This window comes from Battus philenor, unplaced genomic scaffold (assembly GCF_028537555.1).
Source record: "Battus philenor isolate CCGP_79_NKW_IND1 unplaced genomic scaffold, ilBatPhil1.0.hap1 SCAF_31, whole genome shotgun sequence".
NCBI lineage: Eukaryota > Metazoa > Arthropoda > Insecta > Lepidoptera > Papilionidae > Battus > Battus philenor.
Window position 1 is genome coordinate 428,892 of NW_027181695.1, and position 21,795 is coordinate 450,686.

Below are 21,795 nucleotides of genomic sequence, written 5' to 3' on the forward strand. Positions count from 1 at the left end.
AATTGAGACTTTCTTAGAAAATTTTGAAGCGAAAATCAACATCAGATGTTTCGTTTATACTGCTTGAAATATGAAGTTGTCTTTTTAATATTTTTTATCAAAAGCAATCAAATCTGAAAACTAAGACGAATGTATTAACCGACCAGAGGAAAATCTCCACCTCGCGTTACATTGATACGGCGTAGATTAAAAAATTTAAAAGTTAGGTTACGTCACTAATATCAATTTCAGAAAACTATAAGACTCTTCCAAAATCTTGAAGCGCAAAACAACATCAGGTGTTTTGTTTATACTGCTTGAAATTTGAAATTGTCTTTTTTAAATTTTTTTATTAAAAGCAATCAAAAATCGAAATTAGGACGAATGTATTAATCGACCAGCGGAAAAATCTCCACCTAGCGTTACATTAATACGGCATAGATTTAAAAATTTAAAAGTTAGGTTACGTCACTAATATTAATTTTAGAAGAAAAATGAGACATAATTACGAAATCTTGAAGCGAAAATCAAAATCAGGTGTTTCGTTTATATTGCTTGAAATTGGAAGTAGACTTTTTAATATTTATTTATTAAAAGCAATAAAAACTGAAATTTAAGAAGAGTGTATTAACCGACCAGCGGAGAAATCTCCACCTCGCGTTACATTGATACGGCGTAGATTAAAAAATTTAAAAGTTAGATTACGTCTCTGATATCAATTTTAGAAAAAAAATTAAACATAATTAGGAAATCTTGAACCGAAAATCAACATCAGGTGTTTCGCTTATACTGCTTGAAATTTGAAGTTGTCTTTTTAATATTTTTTTATTAAAAGCAATATAAACTGAAATTTTAGACGAGTGTATTAACCGACCAGTGGAAAAATCTCCACCTAGCGTTACATTGATACGGCATAGATTAAAAAATTAAAAGTTAGGTAACGTCTCTAATATCAATTTCAAAGGAAAATTGAGACATTCTTAGGAAATCTTGAAGCGAAAATCATCATCTGGTGTTTCGTTTATACTGCATGAAATTTGAAGTTGTCTTTTTAATATTTTTTATTAATAGCAATCAAAAACTGAAAACTAAGACGAATGTTTTAATCGACCAGCGGAAAAATCTGCACTTAGCGTTACATTGATACGGCATAGATTTAAAAATTCAAAAGTTAGTTTACGTCTCTCATATTATTGATATAGGATGAAGAGAAATTTATAGAGGTCAAGGTATATATAATATTATTAAAAATTATTTTGTTTATTACAATTTTTATCAAATAAATAATTTTAAAATTTATTTATTTAGTTTTATTTTATGAATATTAATTACATATTTAATATTTTTAATTTAATTAATTTAAATAGCTTATAAAAAGAGCATAATATTGAAGATATTAAGGAGATTATTAAATCTTTAAATATTTATAAAAAAAAAATATTTTTACAATGAAAATGTAATGTTTTAATAATAAACTATATAAATAGAAATATTAATGATTACTAACCACTATAATTTAAGTTAGTAGCTTAATTTTTATATTTCATAATTTAATTGGAATTTTTTATTCAATAATATCATTAACAGTGATATACCTCTATTTTGGTTTCAATTAATTATTTAAATAAGGAGTTATTAACTCTTTCTTTTAAGTCGAAATTAAATGCAATATTTGCTTCTTATTTAAGATAAATTAAAAATTAATATTTTTTGAATGCAAATCAAATGTTTTCTATAAACTATAATCCTAATTTGTTCAATTGAGTATATTTTGATTTCATTCATGATAAAGTCCAATTAATAATATAATTAAAAAAAAAACTCATTTTTATTATTGTAGAAAAATTTACTAAGTTAAAACAATTAATTAAAGGGAAAATTAATGCAATTTCAATATCAAAAATTAAAAAAATTATAGTAATTAAAAAAAAGTGAAGAGAAAATAGTATTCGTGCAGAAGATTTGGGGTCAAATCCACATTCAAATGGAGAATTTTTTTCTCGATCTATAAATGATTTTTTTGATAAAATTAAGGATAAAAATATTAAAATATTAGAAATTAATATTATTATAATAGTTAATGTTAATAATAAATTAATTATTTATATTAAATTAAATTAAACTTTTTGATTGGAAGTCAAATATACTAAATATATTATATAAATAAATTAGTTTCCTCATCAATAAATCGAAATATAAGGGAATAATCATACTACATCAACAAAATGTCAATATCATGCTGCTGCTTCAAATCCAAAATGATGATTATTGGAAAAATGGAAATTTAAATGACGGATAAGACAAATAGAAAGGAAAATTGTCCCAATAATTACATGAAGTCCATGAAATCCTGTTGCTACAAAAAAGTAGATCCATAAATTCTAACTGCAATAGAAAAAGAAGCTTCAAAATATTCATATGCTTGTAAAATAGAAAAATAAATTCCTAATATAATAGTGATAAATAAACCTTGAGTTATTTGAGAAAAATTATTTTGTATAATTGCATGGTGAGCTCAGGTAACTGTAATTCCTGAGGTAATTAAAATAATTGTATTTAATAATGGAATTTGAAAGGGGTTAAATGGGATAATTCTAAAGGGAGGTCATATTGCACCAATTTCAATATTAGGTGAAAGACTACTATGAAAAAAAGCTCAAAAAAATGAGATAAAGAAAAATACTTCAGAGATAATAAAAAGAATTATTCCTCATCGTAAACCTTTTGATACAAATAAAGTATGTTTACCTTGGAAAGTACCTTCTCGACAAATATCTCGTCATCATTGATATATTGTTAATAAAATAATCATGTAGCCTAATATTATTAAATTTATGTTAAAATTGTGAAATCATTTAATTATTCCTGTAACTAAAGTTATTACTCCAATAGATCCTGTTAAAGGTCAGGGACTAAAATCTACTAAGTGGTAAGGGTGATTATTATGTATTGTTATTAATTAGTTTCACTAGAATATAATGTTCTAAGAATAGAAATTACATAGGATTGAATAATTGCAACTGCTGATTCAAGAATTAATAGTAAAATTTGAATAAAAATTTAAAAAATTAGTGTATAAGAAGGTACATTAATTCCAGTATTTCTCAATAAGGTAAGAAGAAGATGGCCTGCAATTATATTAGCAGTTAGTCGAACTGCTAATGTTCCTGGTCGAATAACATTACTAATTGTTCCAATTAATACTATAAAAGGTATGAGAATACTAGGAGTTCCTTGAGGAATTATATGAATAAATATATGTTGGTAATTATTAATTCAACCATATAATATAAATCTTAATCATAGTGAAAGGGAAATATAAAGAGAAATTGTTAAATGACTTGTTCTAGTAAAAATATAAGGAAATAGTCCTAAAAAATTATTGAATAAAATAAAAGAAAATAATGAAATAAAAATAAAAGTTGACCCATTAAATCTATTAGGGCCTAATAAAGTTTTAAATTCATTATGTAATTTATTAAGAATTAATTTTCAAAAAACAAATTTACGATTGGAAATAAATCAAAATGTATATGGAATAATAATTAAACCAATAAGGATTCTAATTCAATTTAATTGTAGATTAAATAAATTAGTTGAAGGATCGAAAATTGAAAATTTTTTTAACGTTTTTATTTTGATTATTATTAAAATTATTTTTATTTAAGAAAATATAATAATTTATAATATTAAATAAAATAGAAATAGTAATAAAAAAAAAGAAAGATAAAATTCATTTAATGGGTATTATTTGAGGTATGGGTATTTTTTACTATTAGGGGAGATGCTCCATTTTGGAGATTAAAATTAGATCAGGTTGCCATTTCTAAAAAAAGGATAATCCTTTATAAATGGGGTTTAAATCCATTACATATAATCTGCCATATTAGAAATTTCTTAAAATAGGAAGTTCATTATAAGAATGTTCTGCTGGGGGTAAATTTTGTAGTCAGTTCATAATAGAAGATGATATATTAAGGGAGAATAAAATTATTCGTTTATTAATTACTGATTCTCAAATAATTAATATTATTATTATTATAGATAATAAAGAAATATAAGAACCAAAAGAGGAAATGATATTTCAAGAAATGAAACTGTCAGGATAATCAGAATATCGACGAGGTATTCCTGCTAATCCTAAAAAATGTTGGGGAAAAAAGGTTAAATTTACTCCAATAAATATTGTAAAAAATTGAATTTTTAAAAGAAAAGGATTAAGGGAAAGGCCGGAAAATAAAGGATATCAGTGAATAAATCCTCCCATATTTGCAAATACAGCTCCTATAGATAAAACATAATGAAAATGAGCTACTACATAATAAGTATCATGAAGAGAAACATCAATAGATGAATTAGCTAAAATTACACCAGTTAATCCTCCAACAGTGAAAAGAAAAATAAATCCTAAACTTCATATAATAGAAGGACTGTAATTAATTTGTGTTCCATGTAAAGTGCCAAGTCAACTGAAAATTTTAATTCCTGTAGGTACAGCAATAATTATTGTGGCTGAGGTAAAATAAGCTCGAGTATCAATATCTATTCCTACTGTAAATATATGATGAGCTCAAACAATAAATCCTAAAAGGCCAATTGCTATTATAGCATAAATTATTCCTAAACAACCAAAAGTTTCCTTTTTACCTCTTTCTTGAGAAATAATATGAGAGATTATTCCAAATCCAGGTAAAATTAAAATATTAACTTCAGGATGGCCAAAAAATCAAAATAAATGTTGATATAAGATAGGATCTCCTCCTCCAGCAGGATCAAAGAAAGAAGTATTAAGATTACGATCTGTAAGAAGTATAGTAATAGCTCCAGCTAAAACAGGAAGAGATAGAAGTAATAATAAAGCTGTAATACCTACTGCTCATACAAATAAAGGTATTTGATCGAAAGATATATTATTAACTCGTATATTAATAATCGTTGTAATAAAATTAATTGCCCCTAGAATAGAAGAAATTCCTGCTAAGTGTAAGAAAAAAATAGCTAGATCAACTGATCTGCCTCTATGTGCAATATTAGAAGAAAGAGGGGGGTAAACTGTTCATCCTGTACCTGCTCCATTTTCAACAATTCTTCTAGAAATTAATAAAGTTAAAGAAGGAGGTAAAAGTCAAAATCTTATATTATTTATTCGAGGGAAAGCTATATCAGGAGCTCCTAATATTAAAGGGTCTAATCAATTACCAAATCCTCCGATTATAATTGGTATAACTATAAAAAAAATTATAATAAAAGCATGAGCTGTAACAATAGTTATAAATTTGATCATCTCCAATTAAAGAGCCAGGATTTCCTAATTCAATTCGAATTAATAAACTTAGGGAAGTGCCTAAAATTCCAGCTCAAATTCCAAAAATAAAATATAATGTTCCAATATCTTTATGATTAGTAGAATATAGTCATTTTCGCTAATAAAATGGCTGAAGTATAAGCGATAAATTGTAAATTTATTTATGACAAATAATCTCTTTTATTAATTAGGTCTTATAGTCAATAATGATGTAAAATTGCAAATTTTAAGGAGTAATTTTTTTTTACTAAGGCTTAAAGAATTTCTTTTTTTATAATTTTGAAGATTATTAGTTTATATAACTTAAAACCTTATATAAAAAAAAAGTTCTTAAGAGTATTCCTAGTAAAGAAATTATACTTAATAAATTAATAATAAATATTGAGTTAATTTTAGAAAAAAATTTAAATCATTTTGTTTTTAGATAATTAAATATTAATGATGAATAAACAATTCGAATATAATAAAATAATAAAATTAAACTTATTATGATAAAAATAAAAGTAATAAAAAAAGTTGACTATTTAATAAAAAATTAATAATAATTCATTTAGGAAAAAATCCTAAAAATGGCGGTAATCCTCCTAATGATAAAAAATTAATTAAAAAAGAAATTTTAATTAAAGAATTTATATTAATTATAAATAATTGATTAATAAAATAAAAATTTAAAAAATTAAATAAAAAGCATATAATTCTAATTAAAAATGAATAAAAAATTAAATAAAATATTCATAAGTTTTCTCTAATTATTAAAGCTGCTAATATTCATCCTAAATTATTAATTGAGGAAAAAGATATAAGTTTTCGTAAAGATGTTTGGTTAAATCCTCCTAAAGCACCAATAATAGCATTAAGAATTATAATTATAATTAAAAAGTTATAATTTATATAATAAGACAATAAAATTATGGGGGAAATTTTTTGTCAAGTTATAATAATAAAACAATTAAATCATGATAATCCTTCAATAATATTGGGAAATCAAAAATGGAAAGGGGCTGATCCTATTTTTATTAATATAGAAGAATTAATTATAATAGATAAAAAATAATTAATTTCAAATCTTTTAATTATAATTATTTTAATTAAAATTGAAAATAAAAAATTAATAGAAGCAATTGCTTGAGTAAGGAAATATTTTAAAGCCGCTTCAGAAGATAAAAGATTTTTAGAATTAGAAATAAGGGGAATAAATCTAAGTAAATTAATTTCTAATCCAAGTCAAGAATTAGAAGAAATGGAAATTAAAGTTCTAACAAATAGAATAAAATAAAAAAATATTTTATTTGAATTAATATTTAGAAAAATTTATAATAGGGGGATTATAAAGAACTAAAAATTCAATTTATTAATATTTATATTTTAGTGTAAGAAGCACAATAATTTTTGATATTATTAGATATAGTTTGATTCAATAAATAATATAATAAAGGAAGAATTCTACATTATTTATCCTATCAGAATAATTTTAATTTTTATATTTATAAAAAATTAATGAGCAATGGTTAATAAATTATATTAAATAAGAAAAACAAATTAAATTTATTTATAAATTTTATTTATATGCGTATATAAATATATATATATATACGCATATAATATATATATATATATATGTATGTATGTATATATATATATATATATATATGTATATATTAAATATTTAATTAATTATTAATTTAAATGTTATAATAAATATTTAAATATATTAATAAATTAATAATATAAATAAGAAATTGTATTTTATAAATAATATAATATTAATTTTATATTATTTAATTAATATAGAAAAAAAAAGAAAAGAATAATAAATAAAATTTAATAATTTCTAATAAATATTTTAATATAAAAAAAACTATGTGTCAAAATTAAATATATAAATAAATTTTTTATGGTTCAAATATTTTAATTTAAATTTGTTTTACATATAAATTTTAGTGTTAATTTTTAATTATTTTAATAATTTTAAAATTAAAATATAGTAGTAATTAAAATTAAAAATTTAAGAAATTAAGATTTAGTATTATTTAATAATTATTAACAAATTTTGTGCCAGCAGTTGCGGTTATACAAAAAATAATTTAAATTTTATCAGTATATAATTAATATTATTTTAAAGAAAATAGATAATTAATTGTTAAGTGAAATTTTAATAAATTAAAATTTTCATTATAAAATATGAATTATTAAATTTTTTCAAAAACTAGGATTAGATACCCTATTATTAAAAATTAAATTTAAAATACTAAAATAGTATATAATTATTTATAAAAACTTAAATAATTTGGCGGTATTTTAGTTCATTTAGAGTAATCTGTTTATTAATTGATAATCCACGAATAAATTTACTTAATTATTTAATTTTGTATATCGTTGTAAAAAAAATATTTTTTTATAAAAATAATATTTTAAAATTTAAATAAAAAATTAATTCAGATCAAGATGCAGATTATAATTAAGAATATAATGGATTACAATAAGAAATAATTAAATGGATAATATTTTTTAAAAAATATTGGAAGGTGGATTTAAATGTAATTTTATTTAGTTTAATAAAATGATTTTAAATTAAAATATGTACATATTGCCCGTCGCTTTCATTTATAAATTGAAATAAGTCGTAACAAAGTAGAGGTACTGGAAAGTGTTTCTAGAAAGAACAAATTAGAGCTTGAAAAAGTATTTCATTTACATTGAAAAGATATTATATTAATAATTAATTTGAGGGGGAAAAATTAATAAATAAAAAAATAATAATTTTTTTTAAAATATAGATATTTAATGGGGGTTAAAGTATTTATAAAGAAAAAATTAAAAATTTTATAGTGAATTAATATTGTAAAATAAATTTTAAATATTTGAAAATTAATCAAAATAAAAGTAAATTTAATTTATTGTATCTTGTGTATCAGAGTTTATTAATAAAAATTTTTATGAAAAAAATTCTCGAATTTAAAAGAGTTAATTAATTATAAAAGTTAATGTTGAATAATTATTTTTAATAATTAATTAGAAATGAAATGTTAATCGTTTTAAATATAACTAGTTTTTTTAGAAAAAAATTTAATTTAAAATATTTTATTATATAATTTTTATTAATTAAATTTTTATTAAAAAATATTCAATATTTTAAGGGATAAGCTTTAAAATAAAATGTTATAATATAAATTAAACTTATAATTTAAAATTTTAGAATTTATATTGTTAGTAAATTCAAATTTTTTATTAATAATTTAATTTATTTTAAAATTAAATATTTAATTTTTTATAAAAAATAATTTATAATTAAATAAAAATTAATTATATTGATAAAATTAGTATATTTAAATATAGATAATAAATTTATATTTATGAAAAATTAAGTAAAGGAATTAGGCAAAAATTTATATTCACTTGTTTATCAAAAACATGTCTTTTTGAAAATAATATAAAGTCTAATCTGCCCACTGATAAATTATTAAAGGGCTGCAGTATTTTGACTGTACAAAGGTAGCATAATCAATAGTCTCCTAATTGGTGACTTGTATGAAAGATTGGATGAGGTATAAGCTGTCTCTACTTAATTTATAAAATTTAATTTTTTAGTTAAAAAGCTAAAATAATTTTAAAAGACGAGAACACCCTGTAGAGTTTTATAATTTAATTAATTAATTATTAATATATAAATTTTAAAATTAGAATTAATTAAATTATTTTATTGGGGTGATAGAAAAATTAAATAAACTTTTTTTAAAATATAACATTGATTTATGATTTAATGATCCATTAATAATGATTATAAGAAAAAATTACCTTAGGGATAACAGCGTAATTTTTTTTTTAATTCTTATAAGAAAAAAAGTTTGCGACCTCGATGTTGGATTAAGATAAAATTTAAATGCAAAAGTTTAAAATTTTTGATCTGTTCGATCATAAAAATCTTACATGATCTGAGTTCAAATCGGTGTGAGCCAGGTTGGTTTCTATCTTTAGAAAATTATAATATTTTAGTACGAAAGGATCAAATATTAAAAATAATTTTTATAAAATGAATGTTATTAATAAATTAATAACTATTTTGGCAGAAAAAATGTAATGATTTTAGAAGTCATGAATATATAATTATTTATATATATAGTAAATGATGATAAAAGATATAATATTATTTATTATTGGGATATTAATTATAATTATTGGTGTTTTAGTAGGAGTTGCTTTTTTAACTTTATTAGAACGTAAAGTTTTAGGCTATATTCAAATTCGAAAAGGACCTAATAAAGTTGGTTTTATGGGAATTTTACAGCCTTTTTCTGATGCTATTAAATTATTTACTAAGGAGCATACTTTCCCTAATTATTCTAATTATATATCTTATTATTTTTCTCCTGTTATTAGATTTATTATTTCTTTTATATTATGAATATTAATTCCTTATTATTTTAATATAATTAGATTTAATTGAGGAATTTTATTTTTTTTATGTTGTACTAGTTTAGGAGTTTATACTGTTATAGTTGCTGGATGATCTTCTAATTCTAATTATGCTTTATTGGGGGGTTTACGAGCGGTTGCTCAAACTATTTCTTATGAAGTTAGATTAGCTTTAATTATATTATCAAGAATAATTTTAATTATAGATTTTAATTTAATATCATTTTTTTTTTATCAGGAAATAATTTGATTTTTATTTTTAATAATTCCTTTAAGATTATGTTGAATATCATCAAGATTAGCTAAAACTAATCGAACTCCTTTTGATTTTGCTGAAGGAGAAAGAGAATTAGTATCTGGATTTAATATTGAATATAGAAGAGGGGGATTTGCTTTAATTTTTTTAGCGGAATATTCTAGAATTTTATTTATAAGATTATTATTTATTTTAATATATATAGGGGGTTATAGACTTAGATTACATTTTATTTAAAATTAGTTTTTATTTCTTTTTTTATTTATTTGAGTGCGAGGAACTTTACCTTGATATCGTTATGATAAATTAATATATTTATCTTGAAAAGGTTATTTACCTATTTCGTTAAATTTTTTATTATTTTTTATTGGGGTAAAATTTTTTTTAAATTAAATAATATTTTTAGTATAAATTAATATAATAAGTATTCTTTCTTAAGTTTTCAAAACAAATGCTTATACAAGCTCATTAATTTAAATATTAATTAAAAATTAAGTTATCTCAAAATTTGTTAATAATAGGATTAATAATAAAATAAGAAAAGTATATAATAGTTAATAATTGGCCAGTAATAATGTAAGGGTCTTCAACTGGGCGTGCCCCAATTCAAGTTAATAAAAAAATAGTAATAATTATAATTCAGAAAATAATTTGATTAATAGGATAGAATTGAATTCCTTGTATTTTTTTATTAAATGTAAATGGTAAGATAATTAAAATTAAAATAGATATGACTAAAGCAATTACTCCTCCTAATTTATAAGGGATAGATCGTAAAATTGCATAAGCGAATAAGAAATATCATTCAGGTTGAATATGGATAGGAGTTACTAATGGATTAGCAGGAATAAAATTATCTGGATCTCCTAATAAATAAGGATTAGTTAAAGTTAAAAGAGTTAATAATAAAATTAAAGTAATGAATCCAATTAAATCCTTAAATGTAAAAAATGGGTGAAAAGGAATTTTATCTAAATTACTATTAATTCCTAATGGATTATTAGATCCTGTTTGATGTAAGAATAAAAGATGAATTATTGTTAATATAAGAATAATAAAAGGAAATAAAAAATGGAAAGAATAAGATCGAGTTAAAGTAGCATTATCTACTGCAAATCCTCCTCAAATTCAATTTACTAATATAGTTCCTAAACAAGGAATAGCTGAAAGAAGATTTGTAATAACAGTCCTTCCTAGATGTCCTTCTCGCTATTCTTCGCTCTCTTAACGTCTCTCCTCTTGCTTTGGCGTAGTTTGAGTCTTACCTTCGTGGTCGTTCTCAGCGGATCCACTCTGATGATGTCTCCTCAGACTGGTGCGATCTCGGTGCGGGTGTGCCGCAGGGTGGTGTACTGTCACCACTCCTGTTTTCCGTTTATATAAACACAGTCACCACTGTAATTTTGTCTAACTTCCATCTTTATGCAGACGACTTGCAGATCTATCGGCATTTTAAAATCTCTGATCTTGATGATGCTATTGCTCTTATCAATGCCTATCTGGAGCGGATCTCTACTTGGGCTAAGTCATTCGGACTAGTAGTAAACCCGAAAAAGTCACAGGCTTTGCTTATTGGGAGCGCATATATGTATAAGCGTCTTGGCGCTGTCACTGCTATCCGTCCATTGCTTTACGATGGCGTTATTATACCTTTTAGCAAATCTGCAAAGAATCTTGGGGTAATCATCGATTCCAATTTGTCTTGGCTCCCGCACGTCAATGAGGTCAGCAAAAAATACATTTTTCACTTCACTCGCTCAAAATCTCAGTATTCATAATAAATTCCTCGTCCAATATGTAAATAAATACAAATAAAAAAAAAGAAGCTCCATTGGCATGTAATGTTCGAATTAATCAACCATAATTTACATTTCGACAAATATAATTAACACTATAAAATGCTATTTCAATATTTGCTGTATAATATATAGTTAAAAATAAACCTGTTAAAATTTGAATAATGAGACATAAAGCTAAAAGAGACCCAAAATTTCATCAAATAGAAATATTGGAAGGAGAAGGAAGATCAATTAATGAACCGTTAATAATTTTAAGTAAAGGATGGGTTTTTCGTAAGGTTAAAAATTTATTTATCATTAGAAATTAGATGAACGAAGTGGGCCAAAAAAAATATTTGTAATTTTTACTACTGCTACGAGTGTAATAAATAAGTAAATAATTATTATTGTTATTAAAAAATATGTTTGATTATTGTATAATTTAGATAAGTTAATTTTATTTTCATTATTAAAAAAATATAAGGATTAAGAATATCATTTATTTCATAATTGAAAAAAAAATTAAGTCAATTTATATTATATATATATATTATTGAAATATTGAAAATAATAGTGGAAAAAAGTAGAAAAATATTTTTAAATAAATATTAATGTTAAATATTTCATTAGAAGCAATTCTAGAAACATAAATAAATAAAACTAATAATCCTCCTAAAAATACTAGGAATAAAATATAAGAAAATCAATAAGTGTTTAATAATATGCCAGATAATATACAAGTAAATTAAGTTCGAATAAGAATTATTAATCCTATTGATAAAGGATGATTTAAAAATAATATAATAAAAGAAAATAATATAATTATTAATGAAATAAAAATTTTAATGATATCAAAGAATATTTTAATAAAAATAATAATTTTGGAGATTATAGATAAAGAAATTCTTTTTCTTTGTAGTTTTTAAAGAAAAGACTTATTTTTGATTTACAAGACCAATGTTTTATTTAAACTATAAAAACTACTAATGATAATAAATATGATAATAGTTATTTTAATTATATTTATTTTTGGAAATATAATTTTTGCTTCTTAGCATAAACATTTATTAATTATTTTATTAAGTTTAGAATTTATTGTTTTAAGATTTTTTTTATTACTTTTAATAATAAAGAAAATGATACTTATATAATAATAGTTTTTTTATTATTTTCAGTATGCGAAGGAGCTTTAGGTTTATCAATTTTAGTTTCTATAATTCGTACTCATGGTAATGATTATTTTCAAAGATTTAATTTATTATAAAAATGATAAAATTTTTATTTATAATAATTTTTATAATTCCTTTATGTTTTTTAAAATATATATTTTGAATGGTTCAAATAATAATAATAGTGATTATATTTTTATTTATAAATTTAAGTATTAATATTTATATTTTAGATATTTAAGATATATAATAGGTTGTGATTTAATTTCATATGGGTTAATTTTACTAAGAATTTGAATTTGTTTATTGATAATTATAGCAAGAAAAAATTTGAATAAAATAAAATTTTACTCAAATTTTTTTTATTCAATGTTGTAATTTTATTAATTATATTATATTTAATTTTTAGTGTAATAAATTTATTTTTATTTTATTTATTTTTTGAATGAAGATTAATTCCTACTTTATTATTAATTATTGGATGAGGTTATCGACCTGAACGAATTCAAGCAGGAGCTTATTTATTATTTTATACTTTATTTGTTTCTTTGCCTATATTAATAGTGTGATGTGGAAAAACGTTTATTTAATTATTAAAACAATTTGTGCGCGGAAAATGAATAATTCGCCTACGCGCGGTTGCGCATCGAACCATGGCTCAAATCCGACTCTCTGGAACTCCAACGGCCGCGGGCGCACGTGCTGCGCGTCTTGGCTACCTGCCAAGAGCAAGCAAGAGCGCGTATCGTGCACGCCGTGCGAGTGAGCGAGACGAGTGGGCGAGACAAACAAAAGGTTAAGCGTTGTGACGACGTCCGCGGGAACTTTCACATCTGGCGGCTTTTTTATATAGCAGTATTATTACATACTCCCCCTTTTGACCAGGACCAGTGACCTCACAACTGGTCAAACCGACACAAGCTTTCGCGGTCGGCCGCGAGGACGTTTTGGAGCCACAGGCTCAGGAATCACAGTGCATTCACCCTCTCGCGAATGATAGCGTCTTAAGTCAGAGACATGATACTTCCCAATGGTAATGTCGGACTTATCAGGAAACGCTAACAGGTACGTAGTTGGGCTAACTTTCTTCTGAACGACGTAAGGCCCGTCTCGTTTAGGTACGAACTTAGCGCTGACACCTTTTGCAGAGTTGCTGAGAACGTGCGTTTTCATCAATACGAGGTCGCCGACGTCGAGACTGTCACTTTTACGAATTTTATCTTTAACAGCTTTGCGGAGGTCTTGTTGGTGTTCAATACTTTCTTTGCTGGACTGGAGAGTATCTGCGAGTCTTAGCAGATAAGGTGTGATTTGCGGCACGTGGTTCTCCGCTTCGACAACTGCACGCAAGTCCGTCTGAGCTGCAATTGGTGAGCGAAGTTCGCGAGCAAAAGTCAGGTATGCAGGAGTCTGTTGGGTTGCTTTTGTCAACGATGTGTTTAAAGCGAAACGAATAAATGGCAGAGCTTCAGGCCATTTTTGATGGTGATTTTCCACGAGGATAGCCATTTGCACCTTAAGGTCCCTGTTCTTCCTCTCCACAGGATTCGCTTCTGGATGATACAGGGGCACCAGATTCTGCTTAACACCCAAAACAAACATGGCTTTCTGCATAACATCGGCGACGAATTGGACACCATTGTCAGAAATTAATCGCCTAGGAACACCAAAACGAAGGAAAACCTCTATCAAGATCTTAGCACAAGCTTCAGCAGTAGCTTCAGTAAGCGCAAACAGCTCTACCCACTTACTGGTGGTGTCTTCGACGATAAGGACCCAACGTTCACCCTTGGGACCCTTAGGAAGTGGACCGAACAAATCTACTGCTACAACTTCGAAGCGCTGTGCGGGTACTGGAGTCTGCAACAAGCCTGAAGGCTTCTCATTCGAAGGCTTGTAACGCTGACATTCAGTACAAGAATTGAGATACTCCGCTACAAAACGACGCATTCCAGGAATATAGAACCGCTGGGAAATACGGTGCAAAGTCCTATCAATACCACCGTGACCAGCTGTTGCAGCGTCGTGACATTCAACCATAACTTGCTTCCGACGGTTGACTGGTACAACAAGCTGCGGTTCATCCGTTTCTGCTTCCGTATATCGGTAAAGTATCCCCTTTGACATATGATAACCTCTATCTGTCCACCTACAAATCTCCACTTCTTCCTTTCCCTCCAGGCCCAGGATAATCTTCGCGATTTCAGGATCTGCGAGCTGATCTTCACGAAGAGCGGTTGCCTCCCATCGTGGCGTTTCAACCACCACCGTACAGACGCCACAAGTGTCTCGAGTCTCCTCAACGCATGGCGGTCGACTGAGCGAATCTGCGATGACGTTTGCCTTTCCTGGGGTGTAGTCCACTTGGAGATCGAAAGACTGCAACTTCATAGCCCAACGGACCAATCTACCTGCAGAAGACTTCAAGGTTAGTAACCACTTCAGGGGCTGGTGGTCGCTGGCGACGCGCACGGGATGACCATCGATGTAGCCGCGGAACTTCTCGACTGCCCACACAACTGCAAGAGCTTCGCGCTCGGTGCTTGAGTAGTTTCGTTCCGCCGAAGTCAGAAGGCGGCTGGCGTACGCGATCGGACGCTCCTCGCGCGGCGACTCCCCCTGCAAGGGAGCTGCACCTAAAGCATAGCTGCTCGAGTCAGTCCTAAGCACAAAAGGAAGACTATAATCTGGCTGGATGAGGATTGGAGGAGAGGTAAGTGATTTCTTAAGTTCCAAGAACGCGGTCACTTGAGCTTCGCCCCACAACCAAGACTGATCTTTCTTCGTCAGCATAGTCAACGGTTGCGCAACCTTTGCGAAGTTCGGCACGAACTTGCGGAACCACGAGCACGTCTGTAAGAAGGATTTCAAGTGCTTCACATTCGTCGGCTCGTTCATATCGACAATGGCGCTGATTTTGTCAGGGTCCGGCGATAGCCCTTGAGACGAAATCACGTGACCTAGATACTTAACACTTTCTCTAGCAAACACGCATTTAGCTCGATTGGCGCACAGGCTGAAGATACGAAGGCGATCGAAAACAGCTCGAAGATCCCGTAGATGCTGAGCAAAGTTTTCAGAGATCACGATGAGGTCATCTATGTAACCTAAAATAGTCACGCCTTGCAAAGCAGACCCCGAACGAAACCTGTCAATCAGGCGCTGGAACGTCGCTGGAGCGTTGCGCAAGCCAAAAGGCATACGATTGAATCTGAAAACGCCAAATGGTGACACGAAGGCGGTCATGTCGCGATCCTCTTCCTTGACAGCAACCTGCCTTGAGGTCGATGGTGCTCATGAAACAACTTTTGCCAGTATACTGCAGTAGATCGTCGATCACCGGAAGCGGATAGGAGTCGACCTTCGTGATGGAATTCAATTTGCGATAATCCACACAAAATCTGTAGGACCCATCCTTTTTAGGTACCAACAGCGCTGGTGCTGCCCACGGAGACTCACACTCTTCGATGACACCCTCCGACAGCATCTTATTAATTTCAGCCTCCATAACTTCTTTTTTCGCAGGCGTCAGGCGGTACGGCGGGACGGCGATCGGCGGGTGGGTGCCGGTGTCAATGCGGTGTTCAGCGAACGACGTCGGTCCTCCCCCTTCTCGGAAAATGTCCTCGTATTCCTGCAATGTCTGCGCAAGGCTTGCTCTTTCAGGTGGTGACAGCATCATACCCTCGTCCGAACGCAACATGTCGGCAGAGGCGCACCCGATGAAGTTACGTGATTTCTCACAACGCAAGGGGTGAATGACCTGAGGTTGATCAGCTGTGAACCACGTTTCATTAAAAATATCAATAACCAAACCAGCTTTACGTATAAAATCAATGCCTAGCAATGTTTCATTGTTAACTGCATCTGGAAAAATAATAAATGTGATAGGTATTGATGCGCCCGCGAGCATCACCACAACGTCCACCAGTCTGACTGTCACGTCACGCACTACACCGTCAGCAAGTTTCACAGTCATGACGCTACTACGCATCGGCTGCCCTAACTTAAGCAACAAGGAGTACAGCGTGGATCCGGCAACGCTACGTTTAGCCGCCGTGTCTAATAGACCGGTACCGCGATAGCCAAAAATCTCTATGTCCAAAATTGGACGGCCTTTGGTACAAACATCCGGACGCAAGCGCTCGGTACGCGAGTTATCCACTGACTGCGCATCAGGCACATCATATACATTACAAACAGAATTTAAAAAAACAGTATTACAATCAAAAGAAACATGGGCTTGACATTGCGATGCCTCGGTTTTGGAATATAAATGCCTATTTGTTGACATAAAATCGCATGAAAAGAACGAATCCTTAGTGTCCGTATTTTTTGTATTACAGTTAACACAATTAGCACGAATAACACCTTTCATACCACAACCGTAACACGAAACTGTATGCGGATCACTTTTAGATTTAAGCCTTGAGCACTCATCGCGATTATGTCCACTCTTCTTGCAATAAACACAAAACCGTTTACCTCGATTCGGCGCATTCGTTGCGCTTACCATAGCAGGTACAGCGACGACGGCGGCGGCGGCGGCGGCGTTGCACGTCGCACGCGCGCGCAATCCCGCACTCCCTGCTCGCTGATCGCTTTGTACACTTTCTCGTGTTAATTTGAAACGAGCCGTGCAACCGGCGAAGTTTCCCGACGGAGACGGATGAGCCGAAGACGACGATGGCGATGGTGATGTCGAGGGCGCTCCTGTGGTGAAGGCCGGCGATCGCAGCAAAAGACTCTCGATTAGCTGGCGGTTTGACTCCGCTTGAGCCTTGGCGAACGCCGCCATGAACGACGATAGCTGCCCCTCGGTCATGAACCTGTCCGAGTCCTCATCCTCGACGTTGTTACGGACGCCTGGAGCCTTGCGACGCGGCATCGCAAACAACAGATGCAAACCACTGACGAAATTCACTCCGATAACGCACAATTGTTAAATTTTCGAAGGGATTCTTCTACGACGCTAAGATGGCGAACGGTTGAATACGCGATTTCGTCGATAATTAGCGTGTAGGCCACGGGTTGGGCGCCGGTGTGATGTGGAATAACGTTTATTTAATTATTAAAACAATTTGTGCGCGGAAAATGAATAATTCGCCTACGCGCGGTTGCGCATCGAACCATGGCTCAAATCCGACTCTCTGGAACTCCAACAGCCGCGGGCGCACGTGCTGCGCGTCTTGGCTACCTGCCAAGAGCAAGCAAGAGCGCGTATCGTGCACGCCGTGCGAGTGAGCGAGACGAGTGGGCGAGACAAACGAAAGGTTAAGCGTTGTGACGACGTCCGCGGGAACTTTCACATCTGGCGGCTTTTTTATATAGCAGTATTATTACAATAGGATTTTTTTTTATTTTCCATAACTTAAATTATATAATTATATATTTTTATAAATTTTTTAGAATAGATTATTTTTTATTATATTTATCTATAATTTTAGCTTTTTTAGTAAAGATACCTATATATTTTGTTCATTTATGACTTCCTAAGGCTCATGGAGAAGCTCCGGTTTCAGGTTCAATAATTTTAGCTGGAATTATACTAAAATTAGGAGGTTATGGACTTTTACGAATTATAATTCTTTTCCAAAAAATTGGAATAAAATTTAATTTTATTTGAGTAGTTATTAGATTATTAGGTGGTTTGTTTATTAGATTAAATTGTTTTTGACAAGTTGATATAAAATCTTTAATTGCTTATTCGTCAGTAGCTCATATAAGATTAGTGATTTGCGGTATTATACCTATAAATTATTGAGGTTATGTGGGTTCTTATATTATAATAATTGGTCATGGTTTATGTTCTTCGGGAATATTTTGTTTAGCTAATATTAATTATGAGCGTTTACAAAGACGAAGATTATATATCAATAAGATATATATCAAGGGGATAATAAATTTTATACCTTCGATAAGATTATGATGATTTTTACTAATATCTTCAAATACAGCAGCCCCACCTTCAATAAATTTAATAGGAGAGATTAGATTAATTAATAGAGTAGTAGGATGATCTTGATTATCAATAATTACTTTGATTATAATTTCTTTTTTTAGAGCTGGTTATAGATTATATTTATATTCTTATACGCAATATGGAAAATATAATTTAGGAATTTTTAGATTTTACACAGGGGTATCACGGGAATATTTAATATTAATATTACATTGATTACCTCTTAATATTTTAGTTTTAAAAATTGATTATTTTTTTATTTGATTTTATTTAAATAATTTAATATAAAATATTGATTTGTGGAGTCAAAAATATGAAATTTCATTTTAAATCATTAAAAGATATTTTATTTGTTTTATTAGATTTTTTTTATTTTTTTTTAGAATAATAAGTTTTTTTTTATAATATGTTTTATTATGGAGAATTTAACTTTATTTTTAGAGTGAGAAATTATTTCTTTTAGGTCTATAAGAGTAGTAATGTCTATTTTATTGGATTGAATATCTTTATTATTTTTAATATTTGTTTTAATAATTTCTTCTTCTGTAATTTATTATAGAGGAAGATATATACATTCTGAGTTAAATTTAAATCGATTTATTATTTTAGTTTTATTATTTGTATTATCAATAGTTTTATTAATTATTAGACCTAATATAATTAGAATTTTTTTAGGATGAGATGGGTTAGGTTTAGTTTCATATTGTTTGGTAATTTATTATCAAAATATTAAGTCTTATAATGCAGGAATGTTAACGGCTTTATCTAATCGTATTGGAGATGTAATAATTTTAATGGTTATTGCTTGAATAATAAATTATGGAAGATGAAATTATATTTTTTATTTGAATTTTATAAATAATGATTTTATAATAAAATTTATTAGATTTTTATTAATTATTGCAGCTATAACAAAGAGAGCCCAGATTCCTTTTAGATCTTGATTACCTGCGGCAATAGCAGCCCCCACTCCAGTATCGGCTTTAGTTCATTCTTCTACTTTAGTTACTGCTGGAGTTTATTTATTAATTCGATTTAATGTGATATTAGTTCATATAATTTTTTTTAAGTTTTTATTAGTTTTATCAAGATTAACTATATTTATGGCTGGTATTTCTGCTAATTATGAATTTGATTCAAAAAAAATTATTGCTTTATCTACTTTAAGACAATTAGGATTAATAATAAGAATTTTAAGAATAGGATTAGCTGATTTAGCTTTTTTTCATTTACTAACTCATGCTATGTTTAAGGCTTTATTATTTATATGTGCGGGTGTTATTATTCATATAATAAATGATATTCAAGATATTCGTTATATAGGTGGAATTAGATTTTATATTCCTTTAACTTCTTTATGTTTAAATATTTCTAATTTAGCTTTATGTGGTATTCCTTTTTTAGCTGGATTTTATTCAAAGGATTTAATTTTAGAAATGGTTAGTATAAGAAATTTAAATATATAATTTTTTTTTTATTTTTTTTTCTACTGGTTTAACTATATTTTATACTATTCGTTTATTATTTTATTTAATAATTAATGATTAAAATTTATTAGTTTATAATTTATATGATGAAGATTATACAATATTAAAGAGAATATTTATATTATTAGGAATAAGACTAGTAGTAGGAAGAATGTTAAGTTGATTAATTTTTAATTATCCTTATATAATTTATTTACCTTTTAATATCAAAATAATAGTAATTTATGTAAGAATATTAGGATTTTTAATAGGATATTTAATTAGAAATATAAAAATTATTTCCGTGAATAAATTTTTAAAAACTTATAGTTTAAGAAATTTTTTATGTTTAATATGATTTATACCTAATTTATCTACTTATGGTTTAAATTATTATTTTTTAAAATTAGGTCAAAATTTTAGATGAGATTTAGGAAGAAAAATGAGACATACTTAGAAAATCTTGAAGCGCAAAACAACATCAAGTGTTTCGTATATACTGCATGAAATTTGAAGTTGTCTTTTTAATATTTTTTTATTAAAAGCAATTGAAACTGAAATTTAAGACGAATTTATTAATCGACCAGCGGAAATATCTCCACCTAGCATTATCTTGATACGGCATAGATTAAAAACTTTACTAGTTAGGTTACGTCTCTAATATCAATTTCAGAATAAAATGAGACTTTCTTAGAAAATCTTGAAGCTCAAAACAACATCAGGAGTTTCGTTTATACTGCTTGAAGTTTGAAGTTGTCTTTTTAATATTTTTTTATTTAAAAGCAATCAAAAATCAAAATTGAGACGAATGTATTAACCGACCAGCGGAAAAATCTCTACCTAGCGTTACATTGATACGACATAGATTTAAAAATTTAAAAGTTAGGTTACGTCTCTAATATCAAATTCAGAAGAAAAATGAAACATTCTTAGGAAATCTTGAAGCGAAAATCAACATCAGGTGTTTCGTATATATTGCTTGAAATTCGAAGTTGTCTTTTTAATATTTTTTATTAAAAGCAATAAAAACTGAAATTTAAGACGAGTGTATTAATCGACCAGCGGAAAAATCTCCACCTAGCGTTACATTAGTACGGCATAGATTTAAAAATTTAAAAGTTAGGTTACGTCTCTAATATCAATTTCAGAAGAAAAATGAGACATACTTAGGAAATCTTGAAGCGAAAATCAACATCAGGTGTTTCGTATATACTGCACGAATTTTGAAGTTGTCTCTTTAATATTTTTCATTAAAAGCAATCAAAACTGAAAACTAAGACGAATGTATTAACCGACCAGCGGAAAAATCTTCACCTGGCGTTACATTGATACTGCATTGATTTAAAAATTTAAGAGTTAGGTTACGTCTCTTATATCAAATTCAGTAGAAAATAAGACTTTCTTTAAAAATCTTAAAGCGAAAATCAACATCAGGTTTTTCTTTTATGCTGCTTGAAATTTGAAGTT

General features: G+C 28.0%; 1 protein-coding gene and 3 pseudogenes across 1 annotated transcript; 2 read left to right on the forward strand and 2 right to left on the reverse strand.

Moving 5' to 3' along the window:
* The window catches only part of LOC137927504 (NADH-ubiquinone oxidoreductase chain 1-like), a 210,858-nt pseudogene extending 200,436 nt beyond the window's left edge, over nucleotides 1–10,422 (forward strand).
* LOC137927522 (ATP synthase subunit a-like) lies at nucleotides 2,935–3,591 on the reverse strand (annotated as a pseudogene).
* A 4,885-nt stretch (nucleotides 10,423–15,307) lies between the features above and the next one.
* On the reverse strand, nucleotides 15,308–17,894 carry LOC137927499 (uncharacterized). The gene is made up of 2 exons (XM_068771312.1): nucleotides 16,360–17,894; nucleotides 15,308–15,519 (listed from the first exon to the last, which is right to left on the reverse strand). Exons 1-2 carry the CDS (start codon nucleotides 17,786–17,788, stop codon nucleotides 15,308–15,310), a joined length of 1,641 nt encoding a protein of 546 aa, XP_068627413.1. The 5' UTR covers nucleotides 17,789–17,894.
* A 137-nt stretch (nucleotides 17,895–18,031) lies between these two features.
* LOC137927505 (NADH-ubiquinone oxidoreductase chain 5-like) lies at nucleotides 18,032–20,415 on the forward strand (annotated as a pseudogene).
* The last annotated feature ends 1,380 nt before the right edge of the window (nucleotides 20,416–21,795 follow it).